Below are 17817 nucleotides of genomic sequence, written 5' to 3' on the forward strand. Positions count from 1 at the left end.
TCCAGCATAAGTGCAGCTGGGCCATTGCTTGCTCTGCTCTTGGTGCCCTTTGAAGCACGAGGTAGACCAAAGCTGGATCACTTCTGGCTAGCAGTGTTCAGCTACCCCTTGACTCTTCTTTTTAAAACACCAGTAAATTATCTAGGACTTCAGCAGAAGTCCTATATCTAAACAAAAGGCTAACTCGGGAACCAAGAATTTATGCAACTCTGATCTTTGGCTGTGAGATGGAAACATTAGACTCTCTGATATAATGAGTCAGATTCTCATTTCTGTTAATAACCCGCAGCACTGTTCTGGCAGTGCGATTTAGCAATAAATCAACTGTGAATTCATTCCCATTTGGAAGCTCTTCCACACTGCCAGAATGCTGTTAAGAGGTGGGGCTATAGCACAAATATGAATCTGGCCTAGACAGTCTATTTCTACATGTTGCTCCTCCAAGGGAGCCATCATCCTTGGGATTTACTAACAGGGTATGTTTGCTCCATCCTTCCATCTGGTAGGTCTTGAAACGTGCTGTGTGAGCCAGAAAATCACAGAAAAATAAGGATGGAATTCCTTAACAAGTGCTGAAAGAGCTAATGAATCATACCCAGAGTATTTTTGAGACCCATTTGTCTGGCCTGTCTGTAAAGATCTCCAATGATGTTGACGTATGCACTCTTCAAGCAACCTCAGCCATTCTTAGCACTACCATTTACCATTAAGCTTTCCCGATATTTAGGACCATGATGTCTAGTCCTAGCTGTTGGGAACACGAAGAACAGATCGTTTCCTCCTCTTCTGAAGCAGCTTTGCTGCTTTTGAGGCATGCCATCTTGTCCCCTCTTGGTGTTCTCTCTTATATTGAAAAATACTGGCTATACCTCAAGTTTTTTTCCCCCCAGAAACTATGTTTTCAGCTCCTGGAATCTGGGCAGAAGGGACTAGCAACCCCAGGAATGAATGCACTTCTGACGTTCTTGGTTGTGACATGAAACTTCTATCCTGCTGCACTTGCTATATATAAAATATATCTATTGCTGCTACAGTTGGAAGTGGACCTGGAAGTTCTGTGGGAGCCGTAACAGTGGTCTAAAGCTTGGATAATTCCATGCCAGTTAAAATCAATGGAAAAACTCTAACTGATTTTGGTAGAAAATGGATCTCAACATGGATCACAGATGTAATAAGGAAACATGCCTTCACCCTCAGCTGAATTTTGCTGCCACTTTGCAATGTTATATTTTAACATTGATCTCAGGCCTTTCCCTCCACCATGAATCCATCTGCTGGCACCCAAACAGAGTTTCTACACCAAATATCAAAGAAGCTGCAATCTGTTCCACTTCATGGGTATCTCTGGTTGTTAGTGTGGCCCTTGGATGAGCAAAATGCGGGGACTCACCAGTCCATTGCAGTTGCTGATGGCGACCTTTGAGTTCAGGTACTGATCCTGCAGGTGGCCCGCATAGTGGCAATCCTCATGGAAATCATGCTGCCAGTCCACACCATCTCGCTTCCAGTATTCGACAGTGAAGTGCTCAGCCAGCAGGTTGGAGTGCAGTGTCAAGTTGAGGAGGAACTGGGTTCGATGGGCAGAGACTTTGTAGAAAACCTGCTGCTCTGATGGCTCGTAGGGCAAGGAGCCCAGACTGCGCCGAGGGCGTTGCTTCAGCTGGCTCCTCATGTCAAAGGTGAGGAAGTCCCCGTTTTGGTCCACTTGGATGGGGAACGCAATTTCATAGTGATCGAGGCTGGAAAGGAACTCCTCTGGGGAGGAAAAGCAGAAAGGAGGAATGACATTCTGCAAAGAGTCATAGCAAAACACCCAACAGATTCAGCACAGAGTCACAGCCAGGGCAGGATCCTGACCCTTGGAATTCTGTCATGTAGCCATTGTGCTTCCAGAAGTCTCACACCCACCTCCACCAGCAAGCACACCATTCATGCTGCAAACAAAAGATGTATCAGCAGGACAAAAGCTCAGTGCTCAGCCCCTTGCAGCTCTCTAGGACTTTCAGCTGCTTGTGGCATCAGAGTAGCCATGCGGCTTCTCTCCAGCCTGATGTGACAGCTTGCAAGAGACATCTAAAACAAAGATAGACAGAAAGACAAGGGATTTCAAACTGTAGCACAGCAGGGATATGATAACTGAATTCTCTCCTCAGTTCAGCCTTTGTGATCCTTGGGATTCTCTAGGACTGCCAGCACACAGAACATAAACCACGATCACAGCTGCATTAATACATTAGGTATGAGACATCCTCCTAAGATGCACCAAGACAGTGTTCTTGCAAACAAAAGAACACATTGGGTCCCCAGAACTCCCCAGCAGTGCTAAAAAGGCAGCAAAATCTGAGTCTCCAACCAGGCCTGTATCTATTGCACCACCACAGCTCACCTACAGTATAGCAGCTCACCATCCCAGTGCCCTACAGTATAATCTTGGCTTAGCAGCTCCTCTTGGGGCACTTGAGCTTTTGAGGATGTCTCATACCACTTAGGAAATGTACTCTGACAAGGTCACTGTCCAACACATCTGACTACACTGGCACAGTGCTTTTGGCTGTCAAAGAAATTGGCACTGTGCAACCTCTACAGAAATCTCACGTCTTTTTTTAGCAAAACGTCTACAAAGTGGGTCTGAGCAGAGGTCTTGCTGTATCTGGCAGCCTCAAGACTGGAGGCTCCAGCAGAAGACACAAAAAATCATGCACTGAATAGGATAGCTCTCCACTCATAGTGTTTTTTTTCCTAAGCCCAAGGGTTGGAGATTTGCTCACAGAGTGGGAGAGGATCTGCCCTCTTCATGCTGGAAGAACATCACTGTGCTTCCTGCATTCTATGTGTAGCTGCTTCCTGAGCAAACAGGGAGGCCAGGCTGCTGTGGGGTGGGTGCATTTTGCCTGGCTCCACAGCACCCACCTCCAAAGCCTTCCCAGCCATCATAAATTTGGACTCCAAATTACACTCTTACCGCATGGCAGCACTGGAAAGTTTCCTTTCCCTCTAGCATGTTTTCCAGTGTGGGAGCTTGACCGAGTGGTTTCCTTGGCCACCACTAATGGGATGGTCCTTCACACCAGCTCGGTTTAGGGGTTAGCTCCCAACCTTCCAAACCATAAGCTCTTCTGGCACCTCTCCCTTGGCTCAACAAGCCAGAAGAAACTATTAGGTTTTTAACTTCCTGTGCTCCAGCTTCCCCTGCATCACACCACCTCGTATGCGATGCAGCCAGGCAAACAAACGTGACTACTTGTTTTTAAGCAATGACCTCAGGTGCAGAAAAATTTGCTATGGGAAGGGTCTTGTTTTACCCTTTCTGCAGTCCACATGGGTAGCAAAATAGAGTCTTGGAAGGAGGTTTGTGCACCCAGTGTCTAGAAAGGGTCTGAGACCCTGATCCTGACCTACAAGATTCATTCAGGTCAGAAGAGTGGTCAGGATATGGGGCTCAGGCTGTGTGTGACAGTCTGCTCTTGTTGTGCTGGACACCATGCATCCCCAGGGATGTCACCATGAAAAATGATGCACAGAAAGATAGAGCTGAGAGTAGTGCCCTACATCATCATATGGATGCTTTTGGGATAGATGCTTTAGAGTAGGGATGCAACAAATGGAAGAAATAATTAAACTTTCAACATAAGGAAGAAGACAGTGTCTTCATCCAGCATTACACCTGGTTCCTTCCTCTCCTCTAAAAAAAGTAGATTAGATGAAGCTCTAAGAGATAGGTATCTTATACTACCTAACCCTGTGTACTCACTTCATGTCCACCCAACAGCATGACATATGTTCCCTTACTCCACCATTTACTCATTCCTGCCTTGGTCACACTGTCCCCCATGCTACAATTCATACTAGGAACTCCCAACATCAATAACAGCACCGCTTGGCTCTTCCTTCCTTCCTGCCTTCCTGCCTTCCTTCCTGCCTTCCTTCCTCCCTCCCTCCTTTCCTCCTTCCTTCACTCCTTCCTTCCCTCCTACTCTCCTTTCTTCCTCCCTCCCTTCCTCCCTCCCTCACTCCCTTCCTTCCTTCCTTCCAGAAAAGCCATCATGATCCCTCTGCCCCCTCAGCCACTTCATGCTGTATTAATAGATCTTGGCTTGAAATGTACAGTATTGCATCTGCTTATCAGACAGGTTTGCACTGGTGATAAGCAGACTGGTGTTTCCAGAGAGCTGTCACACTGTTTCAGAAGAGATACTATAAAAAGCCTTTCTTGCAGGAAAGCCTGCCCAATGCTGGGCACCCAGGGGGGAAAGGAGAGAGTGTGGAGGCAGAGATGGGGGTGAGAAGTGCTGCCCCACTCCTGATGGGGACAAGGACATGCAGAAGGGGAAGCAGAAGCCTAGAGAAGGTAGGGGGCAAGGTAAACAAAAAGGAGAGCAGAGGTGAAAGCCAAGGAGGGAGGATTTTGTTCCCTCCTTGTATGCTCTCATCACTGCCTCTGTCATTACAGAGCCACTTAAAGGATGAAAAGGAAGCAGATGTTTGCTCTCATCTTGTCACCAGAGCAAAGAGGAGCCCCAGCTGCAGCCCAGACACAATTTATAAAGGATGATTTGGGAAAACACTCTGGGATTTGTGGCCTCAAGCTGCCCTAGAATTGCAGCAGCCTCAACACACATTCCATGGGTCCATCGAGTGGTATGCAAGCCTGGAGCAGTGAGATTACCCTCACCCAGTGTCCTGTAAAACAGGGAATGTACAATCTATCACTAAGATTAAAATAAGGCACTAGAAAAAAAAAATGCCTTTTGATGAAAAACCATTCAGCAACAGAGGCTGTGTGCCGAATCCTCGCTCAACCACCCCAGCTGCAATTCCCTGTATTGTTCAAAACCGCAGCCTGAGTTTACACGAGACGTTGTTTACCTTCTGAATCTCGTTACATCTCTGCTGACATGTAGAGGCCTTCAACGTTGGGCTGCTGTTTCCCACATACATAATTACAGCTTATGGCTGTAATACCTTAATCTTTTCCCTGCATAAAGTAAATACACTGATCTGGAGGCTGTGCACGAGGCACGTGAATCCTGCTGCATTGCTGGCTTGCTGGACTGCCTGGGCAAGTTGCTCTGGCCAAAATCAGCGGCTTGTTGAAAACGTTGGCCTTTAATCTCCATGCCTCCAACTGCTAAGAGGAGATAGCAGTGTCTCACCCTCTTGAAAGGGTGTTGTGAGGATTATGTACTTACTACCTCGGCAGCATGAAGAGAAGTGTTGAGTATTGCTAGCAGCCTGACACTGCTTGTTTGGGGTGCATGGAGCCTAAAAAAGCATTCTGACAGTGAGAGAGGCCCATGGGGCAGCCTGACCCATTGGAAGAGGAGGAGATTGGCTGCAAGCCCTGACACCACTGGGGCTGAGCCCAGCCCATTGCCCACCCCTGCTCCAGATCTAGGACAGCACAGATGCACAGCAAGCCCAGAGGCTCAGACTGAGATGTGCTAACAAACAGCGTGGGGACTGGTGAGCAAAGGAGGATTAGGGCTGCTCTGAGTCAGGATGGAGGCGATCTGGCAGCAAAGCCACCGTCAGAGCGTCGCTAGTGCTGCGAGCACAGCAGTGCAGATGGAGGGAGGTGCGAGCTGACAGACGCAGGAGGCCCAGAACAGTCCCAACAGGCACTGCCAGAGACTTTGGCTGGAAGGACCAGAAACTGTGTTTGTTTCAGATTAAAGAAAATCTGCATGTATAATGGTGCACGTTGCACAGCGCCTGCACGGCACACAGCTCTGCAGCTGACTGCATTGCATTTTACCCAGTGCAAGCCACAATATCACGGTGCCCCAACGAGATGGTGCTCAGAACCAGACAGTACGTGGCTTTGGGCTCCCTCTGTGCTTCTTTCCAGTTCGGACTCACAAGGTAACCCAGAGCCATTGTAACCACACCTGGATGACACTGCATTACCCTGGGCCTTCCACTGACTGCCCTGCTACATTTAACTTTGGCACACTGGGCATACAAAATTATGGTTGGATATTAACATCCTGTATGGATAAATGTCCAATTTCACAGCTTTCTCCTTACCCCTAGCACCTGATGGTAGTATTCATATTGTCTCTTAAGAAATGGTCACAAAAGCAAATTAGTATCGGCAATTTAACTATACTCTGTAACCCATCCATGCTGCATTGGCACTCAGGGCTCAGTACAGTGTTGCCCACCTCACCTTTCAGTCCTTTCACTCTTAATATGGAATAAAATCATGTCCAATGACACAAAGCTACCAATGTGCAGGACACCCACATTCTGCTTGCCTGGCAATAACTTACACGTGCAGCCCTGTGTTTAAACACAGGCTCAACAGAAACACACAGACATGTAAGAGAGGTACAAAGTGCCCACGCTTGAGCAGATCTGAGCATTTACTAACTCAGAGAAACATGTATGCACACCTCAAACTGCTTCTCCAGCAGCACATGCCCATCCAGGCCATGGCTGTGCAAAACACTTGTCCCTCCAGCTGAGACCTCCATCTCTGCACATGCAAAGCACACAGACCTCCTACGTGCAGCAAAGCCTCTGCTTACACAAAGATGCTTCACTGCAGCTGAGTGGGAGGGCATTGCTACCATGTGCCCTTCTGCTTCCTGAGCCTCTACGTGGCCGCCATCCTACACTAGACCCAACCACTTGGAATTCCACAAAAAGTCAAGGAGCATAACATTTGGGAGCAAAACACATCCCTTCCTCATAGGTCAAAGGAAAACACCTGCAAGAGCAGCAGTAGGCGTCCGGCTGCAGTACACGCAGCAGAGCAGAGGTCAGGCTGCTTCCACCCCCTCCCCAGCACAACATCACCCTTATGCCTTCCTTGTGGTCAGGCAGATCCAGCTCCCTCCCCACTCCTACCTTGCGACTGGAACATGTAACCCCGAAAACTGCAGACAGTGGTGGTGAAGGTGACAGTCCATATGAGAAGCCTCCAAGCGATGGCCATAGTTAGCGACGCTTGTCTCAGTGCAGGGAATATTGTACCAGCTGGAAGGGCGCTGTCCCCACATGTCTCTCTCTCAGCCACTGCTTATGTAGAAACAGGAGTCCTCGGTTCCTCCACAGGCATCCTCAGCCACTCTCCAAAGCAGCGAGGCTGACGGTGGCTTTGCAGCAGGCGCAATTGCCCAGGCGCAATTGGAGCCAACATGGGCTAATTGGAGTCAAAGGTTCTCGGTGGCATTGCCCCTGAAGAAGAAAGGGTGACAAATGAATGGGAGAGGAGAGGGGATGAAGAGGAGAGGAGAGGAGAGGAGAGGAGGGGAGAGGAGAGGAGAGGAGAGGAGAGGAGAGGAGAGGAGAGGAGAGGAGAGGAGAGGAGAGGAGAGGAGAGGAGAGGAGAGGAGAGGAGAGGAGAGGAGAGGAGACGGAGAGGAGACGGAGAGGAGACGGAGAGGGGATGGAATAGAAGGATGTGAGGGAGAAAGCAGTGCAACAAGGAAATCCAGGACTTCGAGAAAAGAAGAGTGAGCCTAAGAGAGATGGAAAGAAAGAGAAAGGAAGGGGAGAAAAGAATGGGAAGAAAATGCAAATGCAATTAACCAAGTCAGATCACAGCATCAGAAAGCCAAGTTATCCTGCTGTTTGAGCACTCTGCTCAGTACAGCCTTGCAACGCTCCAGCAGTGTGAAGTGGGATGAGGGGGCCAGTGTCTGCCTTACACTGCAGGAGGAAAGGAGGCTCAAAATAAATGGGAACCTTTTGTCCTGCTGCCAACACCCACAATGCCCACAAGGAAGAATGAATGGTTACCTGATCTCAGTTACCTGATTTCTTAAAAAGGAAAATACAAAATGAAAGCATTAAGGGTGGTAGCAAGAAGTGATCTAAAACCCCTATTTCAATTTCCCTGGCTTTAGAACACACTTCAATGATCATCACTGCATTGGGAGAAGAGCACTTGCTCCCTGAGAACATTAGCTAAACCTAGAAAAGTGATTCAAAACAAAGAACCCATTCAGTGAACTCACCCTTACCCTCAGCTCTATCCACAAATGGATCATGAGATTCCAATTGTATTTGTTATTTAAAATGATTTGCTAATTGCTTCAGTGAAAGATTTTTGGCTTGCAGATAATTTCCACTCAGTCTGAGGCAATTATGCAGAACTCACATAGAGCTGGAGAGTTGCATAAAGGCTGTGGTTTTCATTTCTATCCAGCAATCAGATGACGTATGCAATGAATATGGCACATATCTCCTGCTCGGAGAATCCCAAGTATCCGTAGAGCAATGCTTTGCCTGGGAGAAGCCACCGAGCACAACACAGAGGTTTCCACAAAGCACTGCAGAGAGGCAGTGGAGGAGCCCATCCCAAAGCCTGGCTTCAGCTCTGCAGCAGCTTCAGAGCTTGAACATCATGGGATATGCTCAAGAAAGGTGCACTTGGGAACATGCACAAGGTTTGGCTGGAGATGGAAGGATGGTGGGTTTTGCAAAGACACCAACAGCAACGGCCTCTGTGTGGTCTTCATATCAGCAAGGAAACACTTGGAATAATGTTATCAACCACTGCCTCACTCTGTTCTGGTGCATTTTGAAAAGCAAAGCCTAACTACCAGCCAAGCTCCATCCCTCCTCACAGACTCTTCACCTCCTGCCCTCAAGGGAGTCTCTAACTTACTTCTAGTTTTGCTCTCCCATCTTTGATATGCTGTTGGTGGTACTCCAATGGAACGATGCTCCTGAATGCACAGGTGAGGCATGAGAATAAGTCAGAGATGATTCCTGCTCCAGTAGTTAATCTAAAGAAGTTAATTGTATTTCTCTACCAGATGAAAATGTTGGGAGGATTAACTGTGTGTGCCTAAGTCACAATTCTGAGCTCCAAAGTTCAAATGTTAAGATTTATATCTGTTGATTTACAGTCACAAATGGCCAAAGTCCATCAGCGGTGCCTTGGGCTGATCCCCAGAGCAGGAGGGTCACCCCAGAGCAGGAGACCCACAGCCACTGCCTTAAAGACTGCACAAACCATTATCAACCACAAGAACCAAGTGGAGATCAACCCTCTAAATCCCCTCTCGAGCTGCTCTTGCTCAGCACACGGAAGCAGGAAGCAAAGGCGGGAGGCTTGGCAGGGCTTTCTGCCCTCTGCCACCACGACACGGAGATGCTGATGTGAGTGTTGCAGGTCTCTGAGACCACAGCTGCTCAGTGCAGGCCGTCTCCTGCCATGTCCCCTGCAGGCAGGGCAAAGCGAGGGCAGCAGTAGTGCAGGCTGGCTCGTCCCTGCTCCCTGCAGGAAGCAAACTGAGAAAAGCTGAAGGCGAAACCAAAGCCCGGCGTGCTGCAGCGCTCTCCTAAGTCAGCATTTTTCAGAATCTATTAAAGCTTGAGATTCCAGCTCTCCAGTTCTGTCACCACTCCAAGGTCTGCGGACAGAAAGCTGCTCAGCTGAAGTGTATTTTCTCCTGGGCTTTCTACTACTCATTTTTTGTGTTTTTCAGCTGTCGAACCAGCTTCCTCCGGGATGTCATTATTTCCTGTCCTACCTCCTCCCCACGACCCCGAAGGGCTGCAGCAACCTCTCCTCCCCTCTGCCCACCCTGCACAGCCCCTGACCCCATGCGCTGGGAGCCCGCAGCCCCCTGACCTCGGGAAGGAGCTCCGGTCCGAGCGCCACGTGTTCGGAATTACAGCTGCAACGTTCCCGTAAGCTGCTGGGGGGGAAGGGCTCCTGCTCCGATTCCTACACACAGCAAAGGGAACACGCATCCCACTGACTTCCAAAACCCCAAGGAGGCTGTACCGTGCACGAGATAGACCCAAAACATGGAAGAGAGAGGAAGTAAGCAGCAAGGACGAGTGCTCCATGGCGTCTTCAGCGTGTACAAACTTTTCCATAACCTCACTTTTCACATTTTGCTTCCCAAAGGGCAGCAATCAGACACTCTCGGGGACCCAACGGCCTCGCGCTGGGATGGACCGGCTTTAATTGAATGAGGCCCAGGGTATGGGGTCACCTCTCCTGGTCTCGTGCCTCCCTCGCTTGGGCCGGTTGCGATTTGCTCCTTCCCGAGGAATTCGTTGTCCTTGGCAGGGGCCCCGCGAGCGGCTGACGCTCCCAGCTCCCAGAGCCAAGGTGGCTTCACTGCGTGAACCCTTGGGCTGAGCCGCCGGCACGCGGAGCTGCTGCCCGCCCCAGGGACAGTGGGGACACAGAGCGAGGACTGCAGAGAGGTGATGGGGCTCTAGCCGGTAGCTGTGCTCAAGGCTTCCTCTTCCGACACCAAAAACACTCAAAAAAAGGGGGAGGGAGGAAGCGGGGGGGTTAAAATTTAAGCTGGAAGAAAGAAAAGAAAAGAGAAAAAAGAAAAACAGATGACAACTGTTACTAATTTCAACATCGGGGCTGCAGACAGAATTCCCTGAAAGCCTGGCTTTTTGGCTGGTGAGGCAGCTTTATGGGAAGGTAATAGGAAGCAGATGGGCCCCGGTCAGGGCCAAGAGGAAGGTTCAAGGTGCCTCCTAGTGCAGAAAAGAGGAATTTAAATGCTTTTAAAGATGCAGGGCCCGGCGGGTTCCAGGTTTCTCATCCAACTTTTGCAAATGATGAGCTCAGGTGTCCTTTTCCCTTTTTGAGAGAGAAATAAATACAAACACAGATCTCTGCTTCCAGCATTCCCCAGTGGGAGGAAATACTTGCAGTGCACCCCCTTCCTCTCCCCATCCCTTCCACCAACACATCCCCCCCCGGTGTGCACTGAGAGCGGGGCTGTGAGGCAGCTTCACCCAGCGGAGTGATTCTGAGCTCTGCTATCAGCGACAGCGTTAACGAATGAATGAAAGCTGCTGTGCATTGACAACAGTGCACAGTGTTCATAGGAGGGATAGTCCCAGCGCGAGGGGCTGACATAGGTTTTATATGACTTGGCACCTATGTCTTGCATCACTTTGGGCAAGGCATTCTAAGCTTAAAACACTCCCTGGGCACTCACCGTCCCCAAGCCTGGTGCTTCTGTGCATCTGGTGTTTGGGCTAATGGCACTTCCCATCCACACCGAGGATGCGATGCCACATTCCGTAGCATGGCCAGCTACAGCCCCAACCCAACCACCAACGTAGCATCACACGCCCTGCCAGAAGCATAGCCCAGCTGCAATGTGCGGCCCCACAGATGCAAAGACCCCTCGTACATGCCCACCGCTCACATGGACCTCACAGTGCCTGTAGCTCATGGAGTTTGATCCCCAAATGGCCAGGTTTTCCATAAAAACAGCCCTCTTTTCACCTGCTTCTGCTGCTTCGCGGAGGCCCACAAGTTTTGGCTGGAAACCCTTGGCTGAAATCTGTTCTGCAAATACTGCCGCAGGGCAGGAGGAGAACTCCGTGTGGTCTCCACCGACTGTCCCGGCTTCAACCTATGCTGCTCTGCTCAGGGGACATGGCCTAATGAAAACCACCATATCCTTGCCACTTGTGACCTGCAAAGCTGAGTGCTGCTGAGGATGGCAACAGGGATACCCAGAACACCATCCCCATCTCCAGATGCCTACAAGTGTGAGCACGCACAGGTGGCTCAGATAAAGTGCAAGTGTGGAGGAAATTATTTAATTGAGGATTGGAATGCTTTAAAAGCCCTGCTGAGCTTTGCTAGGTGGCTCTGCCTGGGTCTCCTTTCTGCATTGCATGCAGCTGACCCTGCAGCAATCCCCATTTACCAGAAGGGAACCCACCCTGAGGTCTCTCCCAGTGCCAAAGCTCTGTGCTGTGATTCTCATTTTCCACCTTAGCCCCTATTGTGTGGTTGGCCATTTTGCATGGCCCCTCACCATGGGCCAGCTTCTCACTCCATGACCACAGGGACCTTCATCAGAGGTGACCCAGGTGCTTGGCTCCCTGCATGTGTGGTGGAGGGGAACAAGAGATTCATGGGGACACCTCCATGGCATCCGTGGGTCTGCTCTAAGGTGAGCAGCACCTGCATGGGGCCATCATCCTGCAGAGAAGGGCGTGGGGAAACAGGGCCAGATGATGTCTTCTCCTTGCACCCCAAGGCAGCCAGCAAAAAGCCTCCCCATGTTACCCAGGTCAGTCTTTTTGGTGTAAGAATGCACAGGGGCAGGTGTCTCCAGCCAGATATAGAAAAAAGCTATAACAAAATGCAGTGTCTTTGAGGAAAATTAGCTGCCTTTTTGCAATCTAGGCCACCTGCAAGCCTAATTCAGTAGCTTCTTGGTCCAGACAGGAGGAAAATGCAGCAGCTACCAGGCAGTGCTGCAGCGCAAAGTCAAAGCTCAGCCCCTACAGGTAGGCATGGATGGGGCTATTTGCACAGAATGGCTAGAGGGGATATCTCCTTCTGTCATGTCCCCAAATCACCTCTAGTCTTTGCTACCTCCCTTGATCTCCTTGGGCTCTGCACACCCCAAACTGTCGAAATCCACAGATTCCTCTCTCCTTGCAGATGCCTGTTTGCTCCCCAGCATCAGGATGAGTTCCCATGGTGTGCAGCCATCTCCCATTACCCAGCAGGTCCTTGCACGTCCCGTAGGATGGAACAAAAAGCATGGCTCCCACTCTGCCTGCTGCATGTCCTGCAGTGGGATGTGAGGGTGCTGAGCACGTGGGAGGGTGCAGAGCTTCCTGACACCTCCTGGCCCTGAATGAGAGGCTGCCCTGATGTTCCCAACAAATATCTGCAGGGATTGCTTGGTCGGAAACCTGCTGATTTGCAGATGGTAGAAATTGTTTTGCAATGAGCCTGCCAGCATGACAGGGTTTCCACTGGGAAGTAATTCCTCAGCTCTGGAATAAAGTTATGGGTTAAAAACAGAGAACTCAGTGTTAGCTGTCAGCTCACTGCTAGGACCAACGGCTGCAGAATGGGAAAAATGGGTTAAATTCACAGATCTGCAGAACTGAAAACAAGATCTTGAACCTCAATCAGCTCCAAGACGGGCCTCTCTGGGGGCATGGCAGGCAAAGAATTCGAAACAAACACGCAGTTATCATCATTCACCAGAAAACAGCAGCTTGCAGCCATGGGATGGTCAGCGCTCACAGCTCTGCAGCAACCCGTTCGGATCCACTTGCATCCATCCCTGTGCTCCACAGCACAGCAGAGAGAGAACTTTGTCTGTCCCCTTTCCACTGGCTCGGGGCACCCACAGCACACTGTCACAGCACACCCCACTCACTCCTTTGCAGGCACCAATCCCCACATTTGGGGCCACATTTGGAGTTCGCCCGGCTGAGAAAGTCTGATTTTGGGGCGTTAAAATGAGACCAAATCCCATCCAAAGGTGTCCGTCAGCAGTGCCGGGATGCAGACTGACTCTGCCAGGCTGAACCCAAGCAGTGAGGGGTACAAACCCACATCTCCATCCCACTGCAGCACTGCAGGGCTGGGAATACCCTCACTGCCTTCCTACTGCCCCTGCTCTGCGCTGCGCCAGGCCCTGCCGTGCTCAAACTGGGCACACCCTCCATCCCTTTGTACAAGCAAAACTTCATAGGGTTTTGGGCTCTCTCCAGTACTGTGTGGGAGTGTTTTTTTTTTTTTTTTTAAACACAAGAATTGTTTTACAGTCGAGTCTATTCAGGGCAATCTTGGTGAGGAAAGGAATGAATTGCCCCTTCGCTCGCTCCAAAATCCAGTGGGATTATTAATTCCACCAGCAAAGGGGCAAAAGGAACCCAGTAAAAAGCGATGCCACAGGAGTGGAGAGTCGGGAGCCCCAGCTTCCCTCTGACACCGACTGCTCTGCTTTCTGGAAATCCTATCTCTCTGTTACATAAGGATCTGGCCCTATCTGGAAAGCTGGGGTCACTGCACTTCTCCAAGTGTGGTAAAATGCTCGGAGGTCCTCAACAGGAAAGCGTTAGAGAAGTGCCAGCGTGTAGCATCATCAGGGAAGGGTGCTGGGCCTGGGGCAGTACACGCCGCAGGGCTGAGCCCAGATACTGCTGAACCAGCCCAAGGCAAGGTGCTACCAAGCAGCACAGCCTTGGACTTCTTCTGCTTTCAGGAGACGACTCTACCAGTTCTCATGCAGGTCCGCTTTCAGACGGACTTATGCAATGGTTTGGAGCTGCTCCATGTGACCCAGACTTGCTGGCCCCCTGCCACCACTCTCCTTGCTGGCTTCAGCCACGGACAAAACAGCAGAAGTAAAAAGACGGCTGAGCAGTCGTTAAAAGAAGTGCACTTTGCCTACTGCATGACGCCCTTGCCAATTACACACAGATACCACGCATGTAAGAACACATGTGATGGCCACATGCACAAGGCTGGGACTGCCAGTGTTCATGCACAGCTGGGCAACCCACGTGGGTGGACATCACCACTGTTACACACAGGTCAGTGCTTGGCACCCACATGCCCCCTGTGGTGCTGCCTGCACGCTGTTGTGCTCCACCAACAAATCTGGGTATGCCATGGACCCACGGTTTTGTATTTCGTTTTATGTTTGGTGCTGCCACTCTGGAACAAAGGATGACTGCAGATGGAAGGGACTCACCGAGATCCCACCCCCCACTCAGAACAGGGATAACTGACATTAGGTCAGGTTTGGATCACGGAACTCAGGCTATCCCATGGGATCACACTCAGAAGTGGCCTGGGGAAGTGCAGTGAGCTGCACAGAGAGGCACTGAAACAAAGATCAGCTTGGACCAGGCTCTTCTCCCAGGAAATCAGAGAAGCAGCTACACCTAGTGACACAGAGAAAGGGATCTGAGAGGAGACCAGGTGAGCATGGGCACCCCCTCTTTGTACAAGGCACTGTGACAGTGACAGCACCCGCAGACCACAGGACACATTCCCATAGAGGAACACTCTGGGAACTCTGCAGCAGGATGAGCTCTTGAAGACCACACTGGGCTGCAGACCATCTCCAGCCCTCATAGCTCCAGAAGGTCTGCAGCTCACTTCCAGTCTCTGTATCCCATGTACAAGCTCCAAGAGATCTGCTGTCCAGAGAGTTTATAGGCTCTTTTTCTCCAGCTCCAGGTTCTCTTTTTGGGGAAACATATGGCCCAGATGGTTTGGATTTGGTGGGGTATGGCACAGCGCAACAGAATGTGCCGTCTCATGAGCATATGTGGCTTCCTAAGGAGGAAGCTGCAGCCCAAAGGCCGCCCGGCACACTTATCTGTGCCCAACTGCAGTGGGAGTAAGGAGATGCTAACCCTGATAGGAATGAAGCAGTGATTCCATGGTGGTCCTGACTGAAGCCACTTTGGGGTGAAGTCTTGGGCCCTGCTGAGGTCAGTGGCACAATTCCTACAGTAGGAAACAAGGATTTCACCCTCAGATCTGACTAGAAACAGGATCTATGAATGACTGAGTTCAGAGGGATGTCCAGAACTGCACAGGAATTAATTTGGACTCCTTAAAAACGGAGCTACAATGGAAGAGTAGAAAACAATAGCAGCAATGGTGGTCTGGGATGATAGAAAGGAATGCAGACACACCGAATGCACAACCATGGCACATCCCAAGCACGTCTTTTCCCAGCCAGGGCAAATACAGAAGGCAGGAGAGCAGCAGAGCAGCTGGATGGACACCCTGCACTTTGCATGTGCCACTGACATTGCTCTACTGAAGTCAGATGGAGCAAAACTATTTTGGCACAGTTTCTCACTGGAGAGTCTCCCAACACTGGAATTGGTTGCAGACTTGATTTAAGGCACTCCCAGTAACCGAGATAGGAAGATTTGCCTGATGTTATTCCTTTACAAAACTTCCTTCGGTGTTGAAAAGTGAATCCGTACCCAGGCTGGTGGTTTGCTGTTTCTCACCGTGCAAGAGCTGCACGTGGGATCCGAGCTCCTCCCAGATTCCCAGGAAATGGCTGCGACTCCTTGCTCTGCAAGCATTTCCTACGGGCGATGGGGTCAAGCAAAGCTCTTTTTGACTTCAGCACATCTGAGCTGACATCATCCTAAGCATGAGGGAATTGTTTCTGAATACTTGACAAATTTGGTCCAAATTCTGTTTGTTTTAAGTTAATTTGCGTTAACTTGAGATCTAGGCAGGACAGGACGTGACAAACACATCCTGCGGTGTTTTTGGCTTCGAAAGAACTAATTGCTGGAAACTTGGCAAGAAAAGTGGTTTTTGGAGTTGGGGGTTTCAGATAAGCTTGAGACAAGCGCTCCAACAGAACCACCCCCTGGGTGGGTCTGATGCAACCTGCACTGAAAGCCCTCCATGGAGCTGCTCCATGGGCAGCAGAGCCCATGCAGACTCTGGATCAGCACTGCATGTGATACACACATTGGGTGGCCTTGAGCCATCTGTGATAACATACAGGTTGGTAATTAAAAGGCCTCTCGCATGACGAGTAGAAGCTGTTTATGTTGAGCAGGCAACACCTACCCTTAGGGTTCCACTTGGCCCCACTGATTGCTCATTCAGTCCCGGCTTATCAGGACATTCCTCTGCCAAGGGAAACAGCTCAGCCCCAAAGCCTTATCTGTTGGAAGCATGATTTAGAGGAGATGACAGGACCTTTCCCATCGCACCACCGAGCAGCTGCTGGGGGAACGCAACAGCAGACGCACCTACAGGCACCGGAGGTTTCACAAATAGAAAGGAGACGGAAAGTGGAGGGTGCTGCTGGTGGGGCCAGCCCAGAACAATGGGATGGAGCAACCAAGGCAGCCAGCATGAGCCTTATATGGAGAAATTTCGTGACACTGGAACCATCTCCCCAGCACTGGGTGAAGCCTCATTGGGTGAGGGTTTGAGCCAGTCCAGGCATGGCGCTGCGAGGAATACCTGGGCAGCCCAGCCCAGCATCTCCCCTTCCACCATCTGTAGTGTGATGGAGACCAAAAATGAGCAAAGACTCCAAAACTCTTCCTGCTATCACCACACTGTCGTGCGAGCTCTGCTAACAACAACATTAACCAACAGAATAAGAAACAGATCTCTGGTGTGGCCGAGCCACCTCCAACCAACGTGGGCATTGGTGTGGACCAGGACAGGGAAACAAAAGCCCACTGATGTGCCCACACTTGAGTGGAACAGCCCCCAAACAGGACCGAAATGGTCGGCAATGTTGAATTTTGCCACCAGGCACAGAACCTGCCCCACGCTCCCGATTTTCCCCCCTTCTGGTAGAGATTTATCAATGTTATTTTATAAACTCCTTCCTATTTATAGCACGGCTCCTCCGGCTCTAATGAGATAATCTCCTGGCGTTTCACCATCATTAATATTTACTTTGATGTCTAAAATAACACTTTTGGAGGGATTGATCTCCTTTAAAAGACCCTTTAAAATGCCATCAAAGCAGAGACCACGCGCGGCCCGTGCAGTGGGGCCAAACGATGCACACAGCTTAATGACTTTGCAGCTTTTTCAGGTCAGACGGTCTACAATCCCCCGCCTGCACCGCTCCTGCAGATGGAGAGCAAAAGGGAGAGGAGCGCAATCTGTGTTTATCCTCAGGAATGAGGACGGCGAGGAACGCACCGCTCCGCTGCAGCCGCCGCAGCCCTCATTCTGGAATCGAGAGCTTCCACCCCCAGCAGCTCTGCTTTAAGAGCACCCAATTTGAGAGCAGCAAACATGCGGCTGCAGCCCCGCGCAATAAGAAGCGGAGCAGCGCGGGGAGAAGGGGGAGGTGAGCAGATGCCGACTGCCGCTGCCTGCAGACGCTTTGAAACACAACCCTGCGTTTTTATGGAAACTCTGAATGTTGGAGAAGGGTGAACATGGTTTTCATTCTCATAAATGTTTTTCCAGCATGCAACGCTCTTCGGGCTCATTCCTTCTCCAGGGAGACGGTTCTGATTTCAAAGAACATTCGCATTCCCTCCGCCCCAGACCACCCCACTCCGACCTCAAAGAGTTTTCTCTGGAAAGAT

At 50.4% G+C, this 17817-nt stretch overlaps 1 protein-coding gene across 1 annotated transcript in view; it reads right to left on the reverse strand.

Moving 5' to 3' along the window:
• Positions 1–17817, reverse strand: part of ADAMTS10 (ADAM metallopeptidase with thrombospondin type 1 motif, 10) — a 47939-nt gene that overhangs the window by 29831 nt on the left and 291 nt on the right. The window contains exons 2-3 of the mRNA NM_001389647.2: positions 6853–7182; positions 1391–1755 (exon numbers count right to left, since the gene is read on the reverse strand). Coding sequence (NP_001376576.1) covers positions 1391–1755; positions 6853–6940 — 453 coding nt within the window. The 5' untranslated portion in view covers positions 6941–7182. The remainder of the gene's footprint in view (positions 1–1390; positions 1756–6852; positions 7183–17817) is intronic.

The sequence above is a fragment of the Gallus gallus genome, chromosome 28, assembly GCF_016699485.2.
Source record: "Gallus gallus isolate bGalGal1 chromosome 28, bGalGal1.mat.broiler.GRCg7b, whole genome shotgun sequence".
NCBI lineage: Eukaryota > Metazoa > Chordata > Aves > Galliformes > Phasianidae > Gallus > Gallus gallus.